At 37.8% G+C, this 27,499-nt stretch overlaps 1 protein-coding gene across 2 annotated transcripts in view; it reads right to left on the reverse strand.

Moving 5' to 3' along the window:
- Positions 1 to 27,499, reverse strand: part of PLCB1 (phospholipase C beta 1) — a 1,466,985-nt gene that overhangs the window by 185,140 nt on the left and 1,254,346 nt on the right. For both annotated transcript variants that reach the window (XM_053712164.1, XM_053712163.1), the window contains exons 28-30: positions 25,660 to 25,736; positions 25,482 to 25,571; positions 14,421 to 14,478 (exon numbers count right to left, since the gene is read on the reverse strand). In XM_053712164.1, the coding sequence (XP_053568139.1) occupies positions 14,421 to 14,478; positions 25,482 to 25,571; positions 25,660 to 25,736 (225 nt within the window). The remainder of the gene's footprint in view (positions 1 to 14,420; positions 14,479 to 25,481; positions 25,572 to 25,659; positions 25,737 to 27,499) is intronic.

Raw genomic sequence — 27,499 nt, forward strand, 5'->3', positions numbered from 1 at the left:
AGTTTAAACGATTAGTGTAGCAAACTGTGAAATACATGAGGCTTAAATAACACGGCATCAACCATAGGCAGCCTGTTTTGCTACTTTGGGGCTCTTTTTCACTAAAGTCATTATGGTTGATGCTGATGTCCTCAAGCATTCCACCTTTTGCTATAGGGCTGCCCATTATATTGAAATGGATTTTAAATTGTAAGAGTTGCAATTTTGCACAAATAAGTATATTTGTTTTTTTAGCTAAGATTAATACAATGGAGGGATGAGCCCCAAATGGGCCAAACAGGCTGTCTATGGTCGGTACTGTTATTCTGCTCAAGCAATCATTTCACACTTTGTAAGTGTAATGTAATCATCAGCAAAACTGGCATACAGCCATCAACCTAAAATCAATGCTTGAGTAAAATAACATAGCACCTACATCATACCGAAGAGCCCCAACTAGGGCGAAACAACCTGACTATAGTGAAAAGACATTTTAAATTTGTAGCATAACAATAAATTATTCCCCTGCAAGCAACCACTCTTTTTGTACTGGGTTTGTATGTAAGCAAAACTACTAAAGAATAATAAGGCTTCTATATATCATAAGATTTGAGATTTTGCCTGTTTTCCAAGTGCCCTTGAGATATTAAAAGGTTTCCTACCTAAAACTATTAAATGGTCAGATGTTCTGCACATATCTGCAATAAATATCTTTGTATATTTATATATAGGGAAGCAAAGAATATCTGTTAATGGTAGCAGCAACTGGATTAACAGAAAACCCCTAGCAGTTTTGTCCATGCTTATTTCAGTGCAGGACTCCATTTACCGTGTTGCCTACTTGCCTCATTTGTCAGTGCCATAATGGTCTAGCTATCTATAATAGTACCACTACTTGGATAAACAGACAAGCCTCCATTAGAAAATGTAACCCGCACTGTATAGATGTAAACATCAAAATCCTCACATTTTCATATATGACATAAAAAAAACAAGCTCATCATACTGTAACACACCTAGTAAAGAAGGCTTGATAACAGTATACTGAGAACTTGAAAAACAGCCCTATTAATACTTAGAAATCAGCTATTTCGATATTTTAAACTGCACTTTTGATATCAAATATCTGGTGTCAGATCAAAGTAATTGCCAAAGAAAGAGGGTAACTACATTATTTGTTTACAAGCTGAATAATAAAGTATGAATTTTTGCACATGTATAGTAAATTCTTGATGCCTTGATAAAAAATATAATGTCCTTGAGAGCATTTATTGTTAAATGTTTGAAGTACACTACCGATTACATCCTATGTGACCAATTTTTGTTCTTTCAGGATTCAGATAGAACATTGCAGACAATTTTAAATGATTTTCCAATTTACTCCTATTATCAAATGTGCTTAAGTCACAAAACACATCAACATTTAAAAGTTTAGTTACACTCATAATAACACTGTCTGATAAAAAAAAATATTAACCCCTTAAGGACCAAGGCCATTTTTCAATTTCTTTCCCTTAAGGACAAGGGCTATTTTTACATTTCTGTGGTGTTTGTGTTTAGCTGTAATTTTCTTCTTACTCATTTATTGTACCCACACATATTATATACCGTTTTTCTTGCCATTAAATGGACTTTCTAAAGAAACCTTTATTTTCATCATATCTTATAATTTACTATAAAAATTGTTATAAAATATGAGGAAAAAATGGAAAAAAACATACCTTTTCTAACTTTGGCCCCCAAAATCTGTTACACATCTACAACCACCAAAAAACACCCATGGTAAATAGTTTCTAAATTTTGTCCTGAGTTTAGAAATACCCAATGTTTACATGATCTTTGCTTTTTTTTGCAAGTTATAGGGCAATAAGTACAAGTAGTACTTGGCTATTTCCAAACCACTTTTTTTCAAAATTAGTGCTAGTTATATTGGAACACTGATATCTTTCAGGAATTCTTGAATATTCTTTGACATGTATATATATTTTTTTAGAAGACATCCCAAAGTATTGATCTAGGCCAATTTTGGTATATTTCAAGCCACCATTTCACCGCCAAATGTGATCAAATAAAATAGATTGTTCACTTTTTCACAATTTTTTTCACAAACTTTAGGTTTGTCACTGAAATTATTTACAAACAACTTGTGCAATTATGGCATATATGGTTGTAAATGCTTCTCTGGGATCCCCTTTGTTCAGAAATTACAGACATATATGGCTTTAGCGCTGCTTTTTGGTAATTAGAAGGCCGCTAAATACCACTGGGCACCACACGTGTATTATGCCCAGCAGTGAAGGGGTTAATTAGGGAGCATGTAGGGAACTTCTAGGGTTAATTTTAGCTTTAGTGTAGTAGACAACCTCAAGTATTGATCAAGTCCCATCTTGGTATATTTCATGCCACCATTTCACCGCCAAATGCCATCAAATTAAAAAAAATCGCAAAATTTTTCACAATTTTAGGTTTCTCACTGAAATTATTTACTAACAGCTTGTGCAATTATGGCACACATGGTTGTAAATGCTTCTCTGGGATCCCCTTTGTTCAGAAATAGCAGACATATATGGCTTTGAAGTTTCTTTTTGGTAATTACAAGGCGGCAAAATGCCGCTGCGCATCACACGTGTATTTTGTCTAGCAGTGAAGGGGTTAATTAGGTAGCTTGTAGGGAGCTTGCAGGGTTAATTTTAGCTTTAGTGTAGAGATCAGCCTCCCACCTGACACATCCCACCCCCTGATCCCTCCCAAACAGTTCTCTTCCCTCCCTCACCCCAAAATTGTCCCCGCCATCTTAAGTACTGGCAGAAACTCTGCCAGTACTAAAATAAAAGCTCTCTTTTAAAAAAATTTCCAGCATATTTACATATGCTGCTGTGTAGGAGCCCCCAATAGCACCCAACCTCCCTGAGCCCCCCCCCACACAGCTCTCTAATCTCCCCCCTCTCACTATCAGGTGCCATTTTGGGTACTGGCAGCTGTCTGCCAGTACCCACTTTTCAAACTTTAGTGCATTTTTTTTTAATATTTTTTTTTTCTGTAGTGTAGCTGGCCCCCCTTCAATACCCCCCACCCCCCTCTCCCAGATCCTTTTTATAAATAAAAATTAAACCCGCATCAACCGCTCCCACCACGGATCACCTCCCGCTCCCACCACAACCGGACCGTTTATGTGCTAATACTATGTTAAGATCGGGGCGCGCGGGCGCGCGCACATGCACGTGCATGCAGCCCCGCCCCCGTGCACGCGCACGCACCAGGATTAATCTGGAACAAGATTCCCAGCGATGGGCCACCCACCCTCCTCCCTGTAGCTGCTCTCACCCACCAACGATTGGCACCATCGCTGGCCGATGCAGAGAGGGCCACAGAGTGTGCCAGAAAAGGTATTGCCATGATGCCTCAATATCGAGGCATCACGGCAATACCTTGAAAGCGGCTGGAAGTGATCAGGATCGCTTCCAACCGCTTTAAACACTTAGGTCGTACAGGGTATGTCGCTGGTCTTTAAAGACCAGGTTGTGTGCGACGTACCCTGTACGACTCGTGTCATTAAGGGGTTAAATAAAAATATTGCATTTAAAAGTTATAAGGGCTCAAAGATATGAGTTCTCAGGTGTTATATTTAAAAAAGACTGCAAGGGGCTTTAACATAGAGATACATATATACACATGTCTAAATATGTATATGTATATTTATTTGTGTGTACATATGTATTTATATGTGTATAAACATATTTACAGACATATAAACACTTAACTACACATGCATACATATATAGACATTTATATAAGTGCATTGGAGCCGTTGCAAGTTAAGTAGATGAAAACATGAAAAACATATTTATTCAATATTCATAAGTGTTTAACTGTGTATTTACTATATATATATATATATCTCACATTCCAATGTTCTGCACAAAGGGGAATATTTTCTATGTATTTTTAAATAGATATTCTTACATATATATATATATATATATATATATACAGTATCTCACAAAAGTGATTACACCCCTCACATTTTTGTAAATATTTCACTATATCTTTACATGTGACAACACTGAAGAAATGACACTTTGCTACAATGAAAAGTAGTGAGTGTACAGCCTGTAAAACAGTGTAAATTAGCTGCCCCTCAAAATAACTCAACACACAGCCATTAATGTCTAAACTGTTAGCAACAAAAGTGAGTACCCCTAAGTGGAAATGTCCAAATTGGGCCCAAAGCATCAATATTTTGTGTGGCCACCATTATTTCCAGCACTGCTTTAACTCTCTTGGGCATGGAGTTCACCAGAGCTTCACAGGTTGCCACTGGAGTCCTCTTCCACACCTCCATGACAGCATCACAGAGCTGGTGGATGTTAGAGACCTTGCGCTCCCCCACATTTCATTTGAGGATGCTCCTTAGATGCTCAATTAGGGTTCAGGTCTGGAATTGTTATCATGTTGGAATACAGCCCTGCGGCCCAGTCTCTGAAGTGAGGGGGTCATGCTCTGCTTTAGTATGTCACAGTACATGTTGGCATTCATGGTTCCCACAATGAACTGTAGCTCCCCAGTGCCGGCAGCACTCATGCAGGCCCAGACCATGACACTCCCACCACCATGCTTGACTGTAGGCAAGACACACTTGTCTTTGTACTCCTCACCTGGTTGCCGGCATATGATCTGATCACTGACAGGCTGACCCCACCACCCCTTCAACCTCTGCAGCAATGCTAGCAGCTCATACGTCTATTTCCCAAAGACAACCTCTGTATATAACGCTGAGCACATGCACTCAATTTCTCTGGTCGACCATGACGAGGCCTGTTCTAAGTGGAACATGTCCTGTGAAACCACTGTATGGTCTTGCCCACCATGCTGCAGCTCAGTTTCATGGTCTTGGCAATCTTCTTATAGCCTAGGCCATCTTTATGTAGAGCAACAATTCTTTTTTTCAGATCCTCAGAGAGTTCTTTGCATGAGGTGCCATGTTGAACTTCCAGTGAATAGTATGAGAGAGTGTAAGAGCGATAACACCAAATTTAACACACCTGCTCCCCATTCACACCTGAGACCTTGTAACACTAACGAGTTACATGACACCGGGGAGGGCAAATGGCTAATTGGGCCCAATTTGGACATTTCCACTTAGGGGTGTACTCACTTTTGTTGCCAACGGTTTGGATATTAATGTATGTGTGCTGAGTTATTTTGAGGGGACAGCAAATTTACACCTTTATACAGGCTGTACACTCACTACTTTACATTGTAAGAAAGTGTCATTTCTTCAGTGTTGTCACATGAAATGATATAATAAAAGATTTACAAAAATGTGAGGGGTGTACTCACTTTTGTGAGATACTGTATATATATATATATATATATATATATATATATATATATATACTTATATATTATATATATATATATATATATATATCTGTATATATCTATACCTATATATAATTAAGCATATATATATATATATATACACACACACATGTGTATAAATATATAGTTGTGAAAATATATACATCAGATATACATTTAAAAATCTCTTTAAGAATAAATAGAACATATCCTGCTATGCGCAGAACATTAGATTATGAAAGATGCAATATTATCTTCTTATTTTTACAACTTTTTCAGTTCATTTGAAGTCTATGGGGGAATGAGAATTCACTTACTTCCTTTCCCACATATGACCTCACACATCCCCAGGACATACTGAAGTTGAACTGCGAGTGTGGAGCGGCAGGGAAAGAGTCTGAGGTCTCAAGATTGCTTGGATCCCTTGATGCTACTGGCCATTCCTTAAAGTCTTACAGTAAGGTGACTGGGGATGTGTGAGGTCATATGTGGAAAAGGAAGTAAGTGAAGAGTTCCCTCTCCTTTCTGTCCTGCCATGTCAGCTGGGACCTTGAGTGCGGTGTTTACCACAGTCCATTTCTAAATGCCAGATTACATATGTTGCAAAGGAAAATGTTTTATGCTGAATAACAAACTTTGATTTAAAATGTACACTTATATTTTCCTTTCCCTGGCCAGGAATTTTTTCTTGTGCATGAAGATATGCTCATGTTTATATATGTGGACTGTTTCTACTTTAGGCATGTTTACTTTTATTGTGTGGTAGCTCTCCCTATACATTGGGTAATAAACAAGTTTGTTTGAAGCTATATATATATATTATATATATATATATATATATATATAAAGTTTAGGAGTGGACAGCACATCCAGACCAGACCGGGTACCCATCCCATGACCCACAAACAGGCTCAGCTCTGGTTGCTATCGCACTCACATAAAGCTACACTACTTGCAGACTCACAGGCAGTTAACCCCAGGCCTGCCTGGGTGCAGGTCCAAAGGGTGAATTACAGAAATAAACACTGTTACACACATAAAAAAGTCCAGCACTCGCTCACAAGCTCTCAGGCTAAGTCCAGCACTCACTCACAAATGCAGGCTAATAAACAAACTGGGAACAAGTCAGGGTTCACAGACTTATGTAATAACTCCAGGCGTAAGCAAAGTTTAGGAGTGGGCAGGACATCCAGACCGGACCGGTGTACATATCCCATGACCCACAAACAGGCTCAGCTTTGGTTGCTATCGCACTCACATAAAGCTACACTACTTGCAGAATCACAGGCAGTTAACCCTGGTTTGTTTATTAGCCTGCATCTGTGTGTTGCTGCAGTTGTGTGGCTGTATTAGGGACTCAGGCACTAGGAAGAGACCTTGACGTGGTGCCTGAGCTTGTCCCATTTGGCCAAATGCGGTAACTAACTCTCAGTTTTGCTTTATTCTAGCTGTGAGCTTGTGAGCGAGTGCTGGACTTTTTTTATGTGTGTAACAGTATATATACAGTATATATATATATATAGTATATATATATATATTATATATATATATATATATATATACAGATGCCCTCGGTTTACGACGTTTCAGAATAACGCTTCTTTTTTTCAGTCATGTGACTGCTATTGAAAAGCATTGACTGCTATTGAAAAGCATTGAGAAGCAGTGCATTCATTAAAATAGCCAGTAGGGGGAGCTGTCCGCTTGTGTTGCAGCAAAGAGATGCAAAGCCAAGCAAGCCAGATGTGATCAATGGATCAGCTTTCAAAGGAACAAGATCTAGCAGCAGTTACTTCCCTTAGCTGCAGCTCAATGCAGAGAACTGTTTGCAGAAAAAGGCAAGTAAAAAAACTTTTCTGTTCATTAAACTTAGTTTGATGTTGATACAGCCTGTTGTGTAATTATATTATTAGGTGCTGTTTAGCAAATGTTTTTGTTCATTAAACTTAGATTGATGATGATACAGTCTGTGTTTGTGTGATAATTTTATTAAGTGTGTTAGCAAATGTTTTTGTTCATTAAACTTAGTTTGATGATGATACAATCTATTTTATAAATTTTATAATGCTGTTTAGCATTTAAAGTCTTCATTTCAAAGCTTTAAAAATAATGTATTAGGTGTTACTTATGACAATTTTGAGAGGGGCCTGCATCCTAACTCCTTCACTTCCCATTAACTTACATTATAAACTGGGTTTCAATTTACAACGGTTTTGATTTACAACCATTTCCTTCTGGAACCTAACCCCGGTGTAAACTGAGGGCTACCTGTATGTGTTATATATATAAAGATCAAAGTAAGGAAGGACATAAAGTCTATTAATGAATTGAGGGCACTTGTGCTTTCGCACACCCTACAAACTTGCTTTCCACAAGATCTACAAAGCAGAAAAAGTTCCTGCGGCTTATGGTGAGCACATAGTGCAACTGCACTGCTCAGATTATTTGCCAAAACTTAGATGAAAGGATAACAGTCCTGCACTGGTAAACCCAGGAAGGATTCACTTACGGATCCAAAGTTTCCCAATGGGCAGATCGGTCCTTGCAAAAAAAGACCTTGGTTGCTGGTAAAAACTGCCAAACGTTGAATCCTGATCTGAAGAAGTGCCGACTGAACTATGTTGAAATTTGCTGTTTGATTACAATACCATCTGTGCTATGTTGGAAAAGCTCACTTCCAAACTCTCGTGTTAGCCGATCCAAGCTGCTAACAACTTTCCAGAGAACGGGGGAGCTCGGTACACAGCAAAACCAACTGCTGCTCACACAGGTGAGTTCTCCACTGTGGACTGATGATGCGTTTTGCCCCTCCCCTTGTGGGCTTACACGGGGCTTCGTCAGATACCGCTTGTAATTGACACACCTTCCTTAAATAGCGTGTCATTTGGTCTGATACAACTAACTTAATTAAAGGCAAACATACATTGTTGCAACTATAACACAATGTTGCAAATGAATCATATCTATTGCCTATTTTTGAACATGGCCTACAAATTAGACTAAATTGAATTTATAAATAATTCACAGACTACGTATTAACGGGAACTGAGACCAGATTATTTATATACAATACAGTTAAACTTAAATTCTCTTTTGATAGATTGCTTCCAGATTTTATAACATCATTATGTTATTAAAATAACAAAATAAAGAGATTAGAAGACCTTTTAGAAGGCTTAGACAACGTGTTTAAAGAAAGCTTGCATATTCATTTTTTTCATTTAATCCTAGGTGTTAATGTTTTTAAAGCATACATCCACTTTGCTTCCTTCTGGAGTAACACCATGTCAATATTTTCTCCTCTTCTTCTATCTTTATATGTTCTATACCAAGCAATCACTGATCTTTAATGCTTGATCCATGATTCGCAATAAAATGTCTTCCTATGGGGCTATCAATGTTACCATTTTTAATATCATTCCTGTTCTCCCTAATTCTCTCTTTTATCTCTCTTGTGCTTTTTCCCACGTAGAAAACAGGGGCACAAGCAGTAAAGGAAATAGATACCCCTGTGGCATTGCAAGTAATCCATTGTTTGATTTAAACACATGATTTACATCCGTATAAAAAATGTTTTTGTTTTCTTCAGACTACTACAATACACACATTTCCCACAGGGGTGACTTCCCACTCTAGGCTGTGCAGCTGTTAACCAATTCTTTGCAGGAGTTCTCTTCTCATACTCACTATGGACTAAATTATCTCTCAGGCTTAACATCCTTTTTGCAGTCAGCAAAGGATAGTCTGGAATGATTCCATCAAGGGAACTATCTGCCTGAAGAATATGCCAATTTGTCTTAAGGATAGTTCTGATCTTACCCCAGTGACTATTAAACTTAGTAATAATCCTGACCAGACTATCATCTACCCTTTGTTTCTCTTTAAATAGAAGATCCTGCCTAGAGATTTTCCTAGCTCTTATCCATGCACACTTTATCTGCCTATTTGAGTAACCCCTTGCTTTGAATCTGTTTGCCATCTCCTCAGCTTGTTTTTCAAAGGATGCTTCTGTGGAACAGTTCCTTTTGAGTCTCAGGAACTGTCCCGTAGGAATACCATCCTTTAGTGCTTGCGGATGGTGGCTTTTGGTATGCAATAGATTATTTGTTGCTGTGGCTTTCCTATATACTTCTGTACTTAAGCCAGTTTTATGTTTTCTGATTAATAGATCCAAAAACGAAGTTTCTACTTTGTTAACCTCATATGTGAGAAAAATATTGAGAGAATTCTTTTTAAAAGTTCAACGAATGTAGTGACCTCTTCAACACTGCCTTCCTACAATATGAAAACATCAACCACATACCTGAGCCACAGTGCTACATATGCCTCCACCCATTCACTAAGTCTACCAAATACCTCTTGCTGTTCCAAGAGGCCCAAATGTAGACACGCGCAGGTTGGGGCACATATGGCACCCATGGCTGTACCTCTCTGCTGGCAAAAAGCTTTCCATAAAAAGTAAAAATGTTATTTTTTAAAACGAATTCCAATAGCCTTATAACAAATGAGGAGTGTTTTTCATAGCTCTCACCTCTGGTGTCCAAAAAATGCCTAGCTGCCTTAAGACCAGCAACATGGGGATAGATGAATATAAGGATTTCATGTCCAGGGTCACCAAAAGTGTGTTCTTACTTACATTCACACTATATAACCTTTGTAAAGCCTGACTCGTGTCTCTGACGTAGGATGGCATGGATGTCAGAAATGGCTTCAAAAAGAAGTCCAGATATTTACTGACATTTTAAGTAGAGCCACCTATGCCAGAGATATTAGGTCACCCTGGAGGCTTTTCAAAATTCTTATGTAATTTAGGTATACAGTAGAATGTAGGTAGGATAGGGAATTTAAAATACATAAATTGGTGCTCCTTGGAAGAAATCAGCCTTCTCTTAGGCCATCATTGAAAATGAACAAGAGTTCATTGCACGACTTGTCATATTCAGCTCTCTCTATCTGGATATACTGTTGAGTATCTCTTAGTTGTCTCATAGCCTCATCTAAATACAGAATTTTTTCCATGATGTCAACATTTCCTCCTTTAGCAGACAGTTTTATGACTATGTCATCATGATTTTTAAGCTCATTAAGAGCTGTTCTTTCTGTCTTACTGAGATTATTACAGACTATATTTGTGTTACCTATCCCTTGTATATCTTTTTGAATGAATTTGACAAAGCTTTGAATGCTAGGAACCAGGGATAAAGCTGGCATGTGGCTGGATTTATTGTACAAATTAGATCTCAATGGGAATCTGTTACCCTCCTCCATCAATGGTTCCTCTTGCTCCGATAAAAGGGAGACCAAAGTTTCCTGATCTGCCTTGCCCTCTAAGGCTCGGCCTTTATTTGCTTGTTGTTCACTCCACAGTTTTTTAAAAACTAATTTTCCAGCAAATACATTTATATCTTTTGATATCAACCCTGTAGCAGGACAAAAAGATGGTCCTTTAGATAACACCCTAATATGAGCATCATTGAGTGAGAAGGATGACATATTTACCACGGTAAATTGATTCTCCATTGGCGGCTTATCTAAAATTGATCTAGTCTCTCCTGGCTCCTCGTCATCATATGTGAATAGTTCCTGTTGCCCCTGAACCTTCTGTTCCTTCCCCTCCTCTCCCTTCCATAATGCATATCGTCTCTGGTGCCCCCTCTGTCCTCCTCTCCTTGTCCTACGCCTAAAGGGGGCCCCCATGTTCATCTGAGTTGTCTGTTTCAGAATCATAATTCCCTCTTACTGATGGTGGATTATGGTAAATGTAAATTTTTCCCTTCTTAAAATCATTCTGGTCTTTCATCAGTTTTCTCCTTTTCCTGAACTTAATTTCGCTATACTATATTCTATACTTTTTTGAATATCTATATTGAGTTTCTCAAAAGCAGGGTCTTGAGCAAACAAATTTACCTGTTCATAGGTTTTAGTAGTTTCTTGTTTACTTATGGCTAATCTATTTTTATCTTCCTCTATCATGAGCACCATAAGTTCTATCGCCAATGGAGAATCAATTTGTTGTAAATCTGTCATCCTTCTCACTCAATGATGCTCATATTATGGTGTTTTCTAAAGGACTATCCTTTTGCCTTGATACAGGGTTGGATAAATTTTAAGTTACCAAAGATATACATTTATTTGCTCAAAAATTAGTTTTTAAAAAACTGTGGAGTGAAAAACAAGCAAATAAAAGCCGAGTCTTAGAGGGCAAGCAGATCAGGAAACTTTGGTCTCCCTTTTATCGGAGCAAGAGGAACCATTGATGGAGGAGGGTGACAGATTCCCATTGAAATCTAATTTGTACAATAAATCCAGCCACATGCCAGCTTTATCCCTGGTTCCTAGAATTCAAAGCTTTGTCAAATGCATTCAAAAAGATATACGAGGGATAGGTAACACAAATATAGTCTGTGATAATCCCAGTAAGACAGAAAGAACAGCTCTTAATGAGCTTAAAAATCGTGATGACATAGTAATAAAATTGTCCGATAAAGGAGGAAATGTTGTCATCATGCACAAAAATTCTGTACTTGATGAGGCTATGAGACAACTAAAAGATCCTCAACACTATATACAGATAGAGAGGGCTGAATATGATAAGTCCTGCAATGAACTCCTGTTTATTCTCAATGATGGCTGATTTCTTCCAAGGAACACCAATTTATGTATCGTAAATTCCCTATCCTCCCTACATTCTACTGTATACCTAAATTACGTAAGAATTTTGAAAAGCCTCCAGGGTGACCTATTATCTCTGGCATAGGTGGCCCTACTGAAAATATCAGTATATATGTAGACTTCTTTTTGAAGCCATTTCTGACATCCATGCCATCCTAAGTCAGAGACACGAGTGAGGTTTTACAAAGGTTATACAGTGTGAATGTAAGTGAGAACACACTTTTGGTGACCATGAACATGGAGTCCTTATATTCATCTATCCATCCCCCATGTTGCTGGTCTTAAGGCAGCTAGGCATTTTTTAGACACCAGTGGTGAGAGCTATGAAAAACACTCCTCATTTGTTATAAGCCTATTGGAATTTGTTTAAAAAAATAACATTTTTACTTTTGATGGAAAGCTTTTTTGCCAGCAGAGAGGTACAGCCATGGGTGCCACATGTGCCCCAACCTAAGCTTGTCTACATTTGGACCTCTGGGAAAAGCAAGAGGTATTTGGTAGACTTAGTGAATGGGTGGAGGCACATTCGGCACTGTGGCTCAGGTATGTGGATGATGTTTTCATATTGTGGGAAGGCAGTGTTAAAGAGGTCACTACGTTCATTGATCTTTTAAACAAGAATTCTCTCAATATTTTTCTCACATATGAGGTTAACAAAGTAGAAAATTCATTTTTGTATCTATTAATCAGAAAACATAAAACTGGCTTAAGTACATAAGTATATAGGAAAGCCACAGCAACAAATAATCTATTGCATGCCAAAAGCCACCATCAGCAAGCACTAAAGGATAGTATTCCTACGGGACAGTTCCTGAGACTCAAAAGGAACTGTTCCACAGAAGCATCCTTTGAAAAACAAGCTGAGAAGATGGCAAACAGATTCAAAGCAAGGGGTTACTCAAATAGGCAGATAAAGCGTGCATGGATAAGAGCTAGGAAAAGCTCTAGGCAGGATCTTCTATTTAAAGAGAAACAAAAGGTAGGTGATAGTCTGGTCAGGATTATTACTAATTTTAATAGTCACTGGGGTAAGATCAGAACTATCCTTAAGAAAAATTGGCATATTCTTCAGGCAGATAGTTCTTTAAACACGTTGTCCAAGCCTTCTAAAATGTCTTCTATCTCTTTATTTTCTTATTTTAATAACATAATGATGGCATAAAATCTGGAAGCAATCTATCAAAAGAGAATTTAAATTTAACCTGTATTGTATATAAATATATCTCCGGTCTATTAGTTCCATTTAATAGGTAGTCTGTGAATTATTTTATAAATTCAATCTAGTCTAATTTGAAGGCCAAAAGTTCAAAAATAGGCAATAGACATGATTCACTTGCAACATTGTGTTATAGTTGAAACAATGTATGTTTGCCATTAATTAAGTTGGTTGTATCAGACTAAATGACATGCTATTTAAGGAAGGTGTGTCAATACAAGGGTATCTGACGAAGCCCCGTGTAAGCCCACAAGGGGAGGGGCGAAACACGTCATCAGTCCACAGTGGAGAACTCACCTGTGTGAGCAGCAGTTGGTTTTGCTGTGTACCAAGCTCCCCCGTTTCTCTGGGAAAGTTGTTGGCAGCTTGGATCGGCTAACACGAGAGTTTGGAAGTGAGCTTTTCAAACACAGCACAGATGGTATTGTAATCAAACAGCAAATTTCAACATAGTGCAGTCGGCACTTCTTCTGGATCAGGAGTCAACGTTTGGCAGTTTAACCAGCAACCAAGGTTGATTTCTGCAAGGACCGATCTGCACGTTGGGAAGCTTTGGATCCGTAAGTGAATCCTTCCTGGGTTTACCAATGCAGGACTTTTATCCTTTCATCTAAGTTTCGGCAAAGTAATCTGAGCGTGCAGTTGCACTATGTGCTCAGCATAAACTGCAGAAACTTTTTCTGCTTTGTAGATCTTGTGGAAAGCATGTTTGTAGGGTGTGCGAAAGCACTAAGTGCCCTCAATTCATTAATAGACTTTATGTCCTTCTTTCCATTGAACTTTATACAATTGCATGAAAAAGTGTCTATATGTATAAGAGATGATGTTTTCATTTATGCTGATTTAGCTGTTTGTAATACACTCTGCTTTACACATTACACATTATTTGCTCCTAGTGAGTGATCTCTAGTGGATTATCTTCACTGCACCTGTCTTCCGCTGTTTATACATTTCATAAACAGTTTTTGTGCAGCCCTGGTTACGCTTTGGCTTTTTGTATATTAATCATTAGCCCTTCTTTAATATGGTATATATTTTTATAATGTTTGTGACTGCTAGCACTTAATTTGTTTTCTAATTATACAGAGTCCCATTGTGAGTGCTGCAGTTTATACGTATTATATATATATATTAACTGAATTAACTTTTAAATAAAATTCCATTGACATTGCAATAAAATGTAATACTTTACCCTTTTAATGTACTGCACAACTTCCTGTATATATGATCGAATCATCTCTGTCTTCTCCCTGTAAAAATGAAATAATACTGAGTATAATAATTTTATGTAGAAAATTTCACAATAAAACAAACAGCTATATTTCTATGTTTTTCAATTTGCAGTCAAACAGCAACAACCCTGTGACACAGTTTAACTCGAAAAAATGCAGAGGATGACAAGTGGGCTATGAAGGGAGAACTGAGGGCTTTGGTGGGACTAAATCTATTTAAAATTGCTTTTACAAAACTTGACTCTCAGGCCTCTAGTTATCAAGCTGTCTACTTACCTGCATTCGCCGGTCCCAATACGCTCGCCTAACATCGCCGCCGCAGACCTGAATACGTTCACCAAATTTATCAAGAAAGCTGTCAAAAAGCAGCGCACCAAGTACGGTGCGATGAGCAATGTGCTGTTGTTAAATGACAGTCATTGATCTCACTGCTCATAGGCTTATTCGCAGCTTTCTTGCTATACTGTCACTAAGCACCCACACTATACTATACTGTTTACCCCCTATACCGCTGCTCCCGGAGCCCCCCGCAACTAAATAAAGTTATTAACCCTTAAACCACCGCTCCCCCCGCCGCAACTATAATAAATATATGAACCCCTAAACCGCCGCTCCCGGACCCCGCCGCAACTATAAAAAACATATGAACCCCTAAACCGCCGCTCCCGGACCTCGCCACAACTATAATAAACATATGAACCCCTAAACCGCTGCTCCTGGACCCCGCCGCAACTATAATAAATATATTAACCCTTAAAACGCCGCTCCCGGACCCCGCCGCAACTATAATAAATATATTAACCCCTAAACCGCCGCTCCCTGACCCCACCGCCACCTACATTATACCTATTAACCCCTAATCTGCCGCCCCTATACAGCCGCCACCTACATAAAGTTATTAACCCCTATCCTGCCGATCCCGGACCCCGCCGCAAATAAATTAATTATTTAACCCCTAAACCGCCGCTCCCAGAGCCCACCGCCACCTACATTACATTTATTAACCCTTAAATCTGCCCCCCCCTACACCGCTGCCACCTAAATTATATCTATTAACCCCTAAACCTAAGTCTAACCCTAACCATAACACCCCCCTAACTTAAATATTATTTAAATTAATCTAAATAAATATTCCTATAATTAAATAAATTATTCCTTTTTAAAACTAAATACTTACCTATAAAATAAACCCTAAGCTAGCTACAATATAACTAATAGTTACATTGTAGCTATTTTAGGGTTTATTTTTATTTTACAGGCAAATTTGTATTTATTTTAACTAGGTACAATAGCTATTAAATAGTTATTTACTATTTAATAGCTACCTAGTTAAAATAAATACAAATATACCTGTAAAATGAAACCTAACCTAAGTTACAATTACACCTAACATTATACTACCATTAAATAAATTAAATGAATTAAATACAATTACTTACAATTAAATAAAAATAACTAAAATTAACTAAAGTACAAAAAAACAAACTCTAAATTACAGAAAATAAAAAATACAAAAAGTTTAAACTAATTACACCTAATCTAAGCCCCCTAATAAAATAAAAAATCCCCCCAAAATAATAAAATTCCCTACCCTATACTAAATTACAAATAGCCCTTAAAAGGGCTTTTTGTGGGGCATTGCCCCAAAGTAATCAGCTCTTTTACCTGTAAAAAAAGAAATACACCCCCCCAACATTAAAACCCACCACCCACACCCAACCTTACTCTAAAACCCACCCAAACCCCCCTTAAAAAAGCTAACACTACCCCATTGAAGATCACCCTACCTTGAGCCGTCTTCACCCAGCAGGGCCTAAGTCCTCAACGAATATGGGTGAAGTGGTCCTCCAGATGGGCATAAGTCTTCATCCAATCCGGCCAGAAGAGGTTCTGCAGATGGGCAGAAGTCTTCATCCAAGCGGCATCTTCTATCTTCTTCCATCCGACAAGGAGCGGCACTATCTTGAAGACATCCGACGCGGAGCATCCATCGTCCCCTCCGATTAAACGTCATTCAAGATGGCGTCCCTTGAATTCGGATTGGCTAATTGGATTCTATCAGCCAATCGGAAATAAGGTAGGAAAACTCCGATTGGCTAATGAAATCAGCCAATCGGATTGAAGTTCAATCCGATTGGCTGATCCAATCAGCCAATAGGATTGACCTCACATTCTATTGGCTGTTCCAATCAGCCAATAGAATGCGAGGTCAAACCTACTGGCTGATTGGATCAGCCAATCGGATTGAACTTCAATACGATTGGCTGATTTCATCAGCCAATCGGATTTTTCCTACCTTAATTCCGATTGGCTGATAGAATCCTATCAGCCAACTGGAATTCAAGGGACGCCATCTTTGATGACATCATTTAAAGGAACCGTCATTCTTCGTTTAGTCGTCGGGATCGATGGATGCTTTGCATCGGATGTCTTCAAGATGGTGCCGCTCCTCGTCGGATGGAAGAAGATAGAAGATGCCGCTTGGATAAAGACTTCTGCCCATCTGGAGGACCTCTTCTGGCCGGATTGAATGAAGACTTCTGCCCATCTGGAGGAGCACTTCGCCCGGATTCGTTGAGGACTTAGGCCCGGCTGGGTGAAGACGGCTCAAGGTAGGGTGATCTTCAATGGGGTAATGTTAGGTTTTTTTAAGGGGGGTTTGAGTGGGTTTTAGAGTAAGGTTGGGTGTGGGTGGTGGGTTTTAATGTTGGGAGGTGTATTTCTTTTTTTACAGGTAACAGAGCTGATTACTTTGGGGCAATGCCTCGCAAAAAGCCCTTTTAAGGGCTATTTGTAATTTAGTATAGGGTAGGGAATTTTATTATTTTGGGTGGCTTTTTTATTTTATTAGGGGGCTTAGATTAGGTGTAATTAGTGTACAATTCTTGTAATTTTTTTTATTTTCTGTAATTTATAGGGTTTTTTTTGTACTTTAGTTAATTTTAGTTATTTTTATTTAATTGTAGGTAATTGTATTTAATTAATTTAATTTATTTAATGGTAGTATAGTGTTAGGTGTAATTGTAACTTAGGTTAGGTTTCATTTTACTGGTATATTTGTATTTATTTTAACTAGGTAGCTATTAAATAGTTAATAAATATTTAATAGCTATTGTACCTAGTTAAAATAAATACAAACTTGCCTGTAAAATAAAAATAAACCCTAAAATAGCTACAATGTAACTATTAGTTATATTGTAGCTAGCTTATGGTTTATTTTATAGGTAAGTATTTAGTTTTAAATAGGAATAATTTATTTAATTATAGGAATATTTATTTAGATTAATTTAAATAATATTTAAGTTAGGGGGGTGTTAGGGTTAGGGTTAGACTTAGGTTTAGGGGTTAATAGATATAATTTATAGGTGGCGGCGGTGTAGGGGGGCAGATTAGGGGTTAATAAATGTAATGTAGGTGGCGGTGGGCTCCAGGAGTGGCAGTTTAGGGGTTAAACAATTAATTTATTTGCGGCGGGGTCCGGGATCGGCAGGATAGGGGTTAATAACTTTATGTAGGTTGTGGCGGTATAGGGGCGGCAGATTAGGGGTTAATAGGTATAAAGTAGGTGGCGGCGGGGTCCAGGAGCGGCGGTTCAGGGGTTAATAAATTTATTATAGTTTTAGCGGGGTCCGGGAGCGGCGGTTTAGGGGTTAATACGTATAGTGTAGGTGGCGGCAGTGTCGGGCGGTGGTTTAGGGGTTTAGGGGTTAATAAGTATAAAGTAAGTGGCGGCGGTGTAGGGGGGGCAGATTAGGAGTGTTTAGACTCGGGGTACATGTTAGGGTGTTAGGTGCAGACACTTCCCATATGAATCAATGGGATATCGGGCAGCAGCGAACATGAGCTCTCGCTGCTGTCAGACTCCCATTGATTCCTATGGGATTCGCTGCGATTGAAAACCAGGTATGCTGGGCCGGAATAGTGGCGAGCGTACCTGGTAGGTATTTGATAATTTCCAAAAGTAGTAAGATTGTGCCGAACTTGCGTTTGGAACATCTGGAGTGACGTAACCATCGACCTGTGTCGGACTGAGTCCGGCGGATCGAATGTTACGTCACTAGATTCTACTTTGGCTGGTCTGTAGGGCTTGATAACTATGGCGAATCAGCCTCGCCACAAATACGCTGCGGAATTCCAGCGTATTTGCGGTTGACAGCTTGATAAATAGAGGCCTCAGAATATACTTTTTAACACAATAATGCAAACAAAATTAGTTTACTTTTTCTTTACAAGTTCATCTAGTAGGAAATATGAGTCTTTTGGTATCAAAATATATGTTTCACTGTTTAAATAAATGAAATTTTAATATATGCCATTGTTTTTTTTTGTTTTTTTTTAATATCTGCCTGGGAAATATTGTAAAATGATTTAGAATGAGCATGCGATAACTTTGTTTTCACTTTGCTTTATGAGTAAAAAATGGTAACTGAATAAAAATAAGATTAAGGAAAGTCAAATCTATACTATAATTGCGTTTGTAATGTCCATCGCCGATGGCAGTTGCGCACGCATCCTCAATGGAATGTTGGCAGCGCGAGGCAGCCAACAAAATTGAATTCCGAAAATGGCAGGGTGGTGAAAGAATCCACCAAAGGTGCATCCCGGTGGATTCCGAAAATGCCACCCTGCCATTTTCGGAATCAACCGGGATGCATCGAAGGCAAATGGAGCATTACAAAAAAAAAAACACCGCCCGCTTGAAGTATAACAAAAAAATGAACCTCCCACCCGAAGTATTAACACATACATTGCAAACACACACATCGCAAAATAATAAAGTAATTAACCCCTTAATCCCTTAACCTTCAACCACCCACATCACAATAAACCTAATTACCCTATTAACCCCTAAACCGCAAAATTCCCACATCGCAATAAACCTAATTACCCTATTAACCCCTAAACCGCAAAATTCCCACATCGCAATAAACCTAATTACCTTATTAACCCATAAATCACAAAATCTCCACATCGCAATAAACATAATTAACCTATTAACCCCTAAACCGCAAACCCCCCACATCGCAATAAACCTATTTACCCTATTAACCCCTAAACCGCAACCCCCCACATCGCAATAAACCTATTTACCCTATTAACCCCTAAACCGCAAACCCCCCACATCGGAATAAACCTAATTACCCTATTAACCCCTTAAACCACCAACACCCACAACGCAAATAACTAATTAAATTCCTAAGCCCCCTAACCCAACACCCCCTAAAATAACACTATTTACCTAAACTAAAAAATACTAAAGTTACAAAAAATAAAAATAGCTATTACAAAAAATAAAAATAAAAAAGGCTAACATTACAGAAAATAAAAAAAAAATTACCAAAGTTTACAAAATTAAACCTAATCCCTATGAAAATAAAAAAGCCCCCCAAAATAAAAACACTCCCTAATCTAAGAATAAACTGCCAATAGCCCTTAAAAGGGCTTTTCGCAGGGCATTGCCCCAAAATAAACAGCTCTTTACATTAAAAATAAACAAAGTCCCCCCTAACAGTAAAAACCCCTCAAAAAAAAAAACTAACGCTAAAAAACCTAAACTACCCATTGCCCTGAAAAGGGCATTTGTTGGGCATTGCCCTTAAAAGGGCATTTAGCTCTTTTACAAAATGCCCACCCTAATCTTAAAAAAAAAAAAAAAAAAAAAAATTAAAAAAAACCTAAGTCTAACCCCCGGGTTGGTACTCACCGTTCCTGAAGTCCGGAGAAGGTCCTGTCCCATGCGGTGAAGTTTTTTTCCAAGCGGCGACCTCTTCTTTCTTCTTCCAGGAACAATCCGGCGCGGAGCGGATCTAAAGACTGATGACTGCAGAGCTGAAGACCGGCGACCCTGGAACTGAAGACCAACAACCCTGGAACTGAAGACCGGCGACTGCGGAGCCATGGAGCGCAGCGGATCCTCTTCGTATGATCGCCGCCATACACTGGATAGTGAATTTAAGGTACACAATTAAAGATGGCATCGCTTGAATTCCTATTGGCTGATTTGATTTTTCAAATTCAAATCAGCCAAAAGGATGAGAGCTACTCAAATCCTATTGGCTGTTCAAATCAGCCAATAGGATGAGAGCTACTGAAATTCTATTGGCTATTCAAATCAGCCAATAGAGCCAAATGTAGCCATCCAATCAGCAAGCATTACTCAGGTGCTGAACCAAAAATGGGCCAGCTACCCAGCTTACTTTCCATCTTTTTCAAATAAAGATATAAAGAGAACAAAGAAAATTGATGATATTAGTAAATTAGAAAGTTACTTAAAATTGCATGCTCTATCTGAATCATGAAAGCTTATTTTTTATTAGACTTTCCCTTTAATTCAGTTGGCTAGATTTAATCAACTTTATTTTTCAAGCAAGATTCATTAACTAACTGTCATTAAAAGAACTGTAGTGCTCATTACATTTCTAACTAGGGGCCTAAAGATAAAACAAACCTGACAAAGCCTGGGCAGAAATATAATAAATTCTCTGGGGCCTTTTCTTGAAGCATTTTATTGTGATGTAAGTGTGTCACCCCCATACTCATGTGCAATGCAGGATAAAACAACTCTCAAGCTAAAAATGTGCCTTGGAGACAACAATGCAGTCACGAGTTGTATTTGTTTTATACTTTCTATTTTGTATTTATTCTTTAAATCAACACCCCCATGTGTAATATTTCCCTTTCATGTTAGACTGGTTTTTAGATAATAGAAAGGAAGAAACTACAAGAAAAAAAAGCTATTTTGTACCAACTAACATCTGGTGCATACAATACAAAAATGTGATTTTCGTTAACAAATACCTTTTGAGTTATATTGATATTGAAGGGACATACAAGATCATTATTAAAATTATTGTGCTATCCCTTGCACAAAGGTAAAGTCAGCTCTGTAGTGGCAATTCACTTCAACTCCTGAGCTGAATAAAGGCAGTGAGCCAATCAGGGGCAGACTATCGGGTAGATTAAAAGTTTTGCGTTATGAGCTGTGCGGTGCTAACGTGCAGTTTTTTCTCACCGCTCACTTACCTGCAGCGCTGGTATTACAGATTTTTACAAACCCGGCGTTAAAAGGCAAGAAGTGAGCGTAGAGCAAAATTGTGCTCCATACCGCACTCCAATACCAGCGCTGCTTAAGTCAGCGATGAGCTGGTTGTACGTGCTCGTGCAAGATTTCCCCATAGACATCAATAGGGAGAGCCGGCTGAGAAAAAGTCTAACACCTGCAAAAAAGCAGCGTAAAACTCAGTAACGCAGCCCCATTGATTCCTATGGGGAAACACATTTTATGTTTACACCTAACACCCTAACATGAAAGCCGAGTCTAAACACCCCTAATCTTATACTTATTAACCCCTAATCTGCCGCCCTGACATCGCCGACACCTACATTATACTTATTAACCCCTAATCTGCCGCTACGGACACCGCCGCCACCTACATTATACTTATTAACCCCTAATCTGCTGCCCCCAACATCGCCGACACCTACATTATATTTATTAACCTCTAATCTACCGCCCCCGACATCACTGACACCTACATTATACTTATTAACACCTAATCTGCCGCTCCGGACACCGCCGCCACCTACATTATACTTATAAACCCCAAATCTGCTGCCCCCAACATCGCCGACACCTACATTATATTTATTAACCCCTAATCTCCCGCCCTTAATGTCACCACAACCTACCTACACTTATTAACCCCTAACCTGCCGCCCACAACGTTGCCGCCACTATATTAAATGTATTAACCCCTAAATCTAAGTCTAACCCTAATCCTAACACCCCCTAACTTAAACATAATTTAAATAAATCTAAATAAAATTCCTATCATTACCTAAATTATTCCTATTTAAAACTAAATGCTTACCTATAAAACAAACCCTAAGCTAGCTACAATATAACTAATAGTTACATTGTAGCTAGCTTAGGGTTTATTTTTATTTTACAGGAAAGTTTGTATTTATTTTAACTAGGTAGAATAGTTACTAAATAGTTATTAACTATTTAATAACTACCTAGCTAAAATAAATACAAACTGACCTGTAAAAATAAAACCTAACCTAAGTTACAATAACACCTAACACTACACTACAATTAAATAAATTCCCTACATTAAATACAATTAAATAAAATAAATTAAATTAGCTAAATCACAAAAAACAAACAAACACTAAATTACAGAAAATAAAAAACTAATTACAAGATATTTAAACTAATTACACCTAATCTAATAGCCCTATCAAAATAAAAAAAATCCCCCCCAAAATAAAAAAAACCCTAGCCTAAACTAAACTACCAATAGCCCTTAAAAGGGCCTTTTGTTGGGCATTGCCCCAAAGAAATCAGCTCTTTTACCTGTAAAAAAAATATATAAACAACCCCCCAACAGTAAAACCCACCACCCACACAACCAACCCCCCAAATAAAAGCCTAACTAAAAAAACCTAAGCTCCTCATTGCCCTGAAAAGGGCATTTGGATGGGCATTGCCCTTAAAATGGCATTTAGCTCTATTGCTGCCCAAAGCCCTAACCTAAAAAATAAACTCACCCAATACACCCTTAAAAAATCTTAACACTAAACCCCGAAGATTCACTTACCGGGAGAAGTCTTCATCCAAGCGGCAAGATGTCCTCAATGAAGCCGGCAGAAGTGGTCCTCCAGACGGGCAGAAGTGGTCCTCCAGACGGGCAGAAGTCTTCATCCAGACGGCATCTTCTATCTTCATCCTTCCGACGTGGAGCGGCTCCATCTTCAAGACATCCGGCGCGGAGCATCCTCTTCAATCAACGGCTTCTTCAGAATGAATGTTTCTTTAAGTGACGTCATCCAAGATGGCATCCCTTAGATTCCGATTGTCTGATAGAATTATATCAGCCAATCGGAATTAAGGCAGAAAAAATCCTATTGGCTGATGCAATCAGTCAATAGGATTGAACTTCAATCCTATTGGCTGATCTAATCAGCCAATAGGATTGAGCTTGCATTCTATTGGCTGATTGGAACAGCCAATAGAATGCCAGCTAAATCCTATTGGCTGATATCAGCCAATAGGATTTTTTCTACCTTAATTCCGATTGGCTGATAGAATTCTATCAGCCAATCGGAATCTAAGGGATGTCATCTTGAATGACGTCAGTTAAAGAGATATTCATTCCGAAGAAGCCGTCGATTGAAGAGGATGCTCTGCGCCAGATGTCTTGAAGATGGAGCCGCTCCGCGTCGGAAGGATGAAGATAGAAGATGCCGTCTGGATGAAGACTTCTGCCCGTCTGGAGGACCACTTTTGTCGGCTTCGTTGAGGACATCTTGCCACTTGGATGAAGACTTCTCCCGGTAAGTAAATCTTCGGGGGTTAGTGTTAGGATTTTTTAAGGGTGTATTGGGTGTGTTTATTTTTTAGGTTAGGGCTTTGGGCAGCAATACAGCTAAATGCCCTTTTAAGGGCAATGCCCATCCAAATGCCCTTTTCAGGGCAATGGGGAGCTTAGTTATTTTTAGTTAGGCTTTTATTTGGGGGGTTGGTTGTGTGGGTGGAGGGTTTTACTGTTGGGCGGTTGTTTGTATTTTTTTTTACAGGTAAAAGAGCTGATTTCTTTGGGGCAATGCACCGCAAAAGGCCCTTTTAAGGGCTATTGGTAGTTTAGTTTAGGCTAGGGGTTTTTTTTTTTGTTTTTTTTTTTTGTTTGTTTTTTTTGGGGGGGGGCTTTTTATTTTGATAGGGCTATTAGATTAGGTGTAATTAGTTTATAGATCTTGTAATTTTTTATTTTCTGTAATTTAGTGTTTTTTTGTGTGATTTAGCTAATTTAATTTAATTTAATTTATTTAATTGTATTTAATTTACGTAAGTTATTTAATTGTAGTGTAGTGTTAGGTGTTATTGTAACATAGGTTAGGTTTTATTTTACAGGTCAATTTGTATTTATTTTAGCTAGGTAGTTATTAAATAGTTAATATCTATTTAGTAACTATTCTACCTAGTTAAAATAAATACAAACTTGCCTGTAAAATAAAAATAAAACCTAAGCTAGACACAATGTAACTATTAGTTATATTGTAGCTAGCTTAGGGTTTATTTTACAGGTAAGTATTTATTTTTAAATAGGAATAATTTAGTTAATGATAGGAATTTTCTTTAAATTTATTTAAATTATATTTAAGTTAGGGTTGTTAGGGTTAGGGTTAGACTTAGGTTTAGGAGTTAATAAATTTAGAATAGTGGCGGCGACGTTGGGGGGTGGCAGATTAGGGGCTAATAAATGTAGGTAGGTTGCGGCGACATTTGGTGAGGGAGATTAGGGGTTAATAAATATAATGTAGGTGGGGGCGACGTTAGGGGCAGCAGATTAGGGGTTAATAATATTTAACTAGTGTTTGCGAGGCGGGAGTGCAGGGGTTTAGGGGTTAAAATGCTTATTACAGTGGCGGCGATGTCCGGAGCAGCAGATTAGGGGTTAAAAAATGTATTATAGTGTTTGCGATGCGGGAGGGCCTCGGTTTAGGGGTTAATAGGTAGTTTTTGGGTGTTAGTGTACTTTTTAGCACTTTAGTTATGAGTTTTATGCTACGGAGTTGTAGTGTAAAACTCCTAACTACTGACTTTAAAATGCGTTACGAATCTTGTCACTTTTTGGCCACCCAGGACAAACTCGTAATACCAGCGCTATGGAAGTCCCATAGAAAAAAGGCTTTACGAAGCTTACATAAGTAGGTTTGCGGTAAGGCCACAAAAGTGTGCGGTACACCTATACCTGCAAGACTCGTAATAGCAGCGGGCGTAAAAAAGCAGCGTTAGGACCTGTTAACGCTGCTTTTTTACCTTACCGCAAAACTCGGAATCTAGCCATATGTATGTAGCCACCAATTATTCTCTGTGCTCAGCTCTTGAACAGAAGTAAGTTGCCATGATAACATTGTATACATAGGTGTATGCATGCAATGGGGCAGTAATAAAATGCTCTAAAACATAATAAACCCCTTTAAATAACTTCTAATACACTTTAGACAATACTCACTCTTCCATCTGACTTTTATCTTTTGACTTGGTTTCTGTAATCTTTTCTTGACGTTTCTTATCCATTTTCTTCTTTAACTCTTTCTTTTCCCTGGAATATAAAAATGATATTGTAAAAGGTAGGTTTCTCCTTTACATGTTAATAAGAAAACATTTTAAGTATTAAAAATGCACATTACTTTTCACAGGTTTCTTTTAGTTTTTTCAGCTGGTTGTTCTGACACTCCTCAGCAACATCAGTGAGTTTCTGGATTAGCTGAAATTAAAGATATACGATTAGTGCACATCAAACGGATTGGAATTATATTGTGAAATGATATATAAAATGCAGATATCATAAATATTTATTTACATACTTTTATTTTCACCTAGAAAATACATCTGATGATTTAGAAAGACCATGCAATGCTAAACAACTTTACACCTTACTTATAGTTTCTGATTTGCTTCAAAAGCATATCTAAATAGGTCCAGTAGCTGCTGATTGGTGGCTTCACATAGATTCCTCATGTGTTTGGCTCACCCATGTGCATTGCTATTTTTTCAACAAAGGATATTAAGCAAATTAGATAGTAGAAGTAAATTGGAATGTTGTTATTCTCTATCTGAATCCTGAAATAAATATTTTGGGTTTCATGTCCCGTTAATCATTGTAAGCAATATAAATAATATTCACAAACATTATGATTCATTTTTATTTCTGAAATTATATATATAAATATTTATATATATATTGCACCCTAAAGCTGCTGTTTAAAACAGCATGTACAAGCTTTACATTGACTGATATAAACATGCATAGTTTCCTTTTTCATTGCCGGCCTAGCATTCCGTACGGTTAGACAGAAATTATTGCATACTTTAAGTTTTTGAACTGCTAAAAGCTGCCTATTGTTTTTTTTCTTGGCACTTCCTAGCATGTAAAGCATTCGTTACATATTTTGCTGTAGTAGAGAATCCCAGTAAGCACGTAACAGTTTTTGATACCACAGATAAATATTGGGTTCAGTAACTAGAAAACATATTTAAATTTACCATACTTATTAAAATGCTGTGTTTCATATTTAATAATTATATATGGATGCAATAAAGAAACATAAAAGAACTAAAATATTACAGTAAGGCTTTGACCTTAAGAACACAAACTGTAATTGTCTATTGCTATTTGGAAAGGAAAATATCTCCTGTCTGGAACAATAGGACAATTCATCAATTAAATACCTATTAGAAAAACAGTTGGCTCATTCATCTGTGAAGTAGTTTAAAATCTGAGCAAATATTAATTTAATCTGAGCCCACGGGGATACTTTAATTGTTCCTTACTCCAAGTATATTGCAGAGGATAATTACACAACTCAGGAATGGAAATTGGCTTTCAAAAAATCAAATAGGTTGCTCAATCGTTTGAATAATTTTTAAGTATTTTATGGGCTCAAATTAACCCCTAGATTGCCACCAACCTACTATCTGTCTCTGAATTTTCTCATAGGTAGTAGAAAATTCTATAACTCTGCATTTGTGATACATGATACTGAAAAGATACTGAATAGATTATGGCATTCAAATCCATTGTACCCCAGTTGAATTATTTAAAAGGCACGAAACCCTAAACATTTCCTTTGTGATTCAGACAGAGCATACAATTTAAAAAAAAAATTCAATGTACTTCTATCATCAAATTTACTTCATTCATGACAGGAAAGAATGTGTAACATAGTTATAAAACTGCTGCCAAATTTTGCTCCAGTCTCGTGCACACCATTTTCTAACTGATTTTCAACAAAGGATGCCAAAGGACAAAGTACATTTAAAAGTTTTAACACATTTTACACTATATAAATCATGAAATCATTTTTTTGGTTTTATGTCCCATTAAAGGACATTAACCTGTGAGATTGTTACTCTAGTAACAAATTTACTATCCCCAACTGGCCTCAGCAGAGAAGATAAAAACTAGGGAACCTACTTTATACATTATGTATACCTGCACTTTACAATTATATCTTCAGTTTATAAACT

The sequence above is a fragment of the Bombina bombina genome, chromosome 4 (assembly GCF_027579735.1).
Source record: "Bombina bombina isolate aBomBom1 chromosome 4, aBomBom1.pri, whole genome shotgun sequence".
In the NCBI taxonomy this organism is placed as follows: Eukaryota; Metazoa; Chordata; class Amphibia; order Anura; family Bombinatoridae; genus Bombina; species Bombina bombina.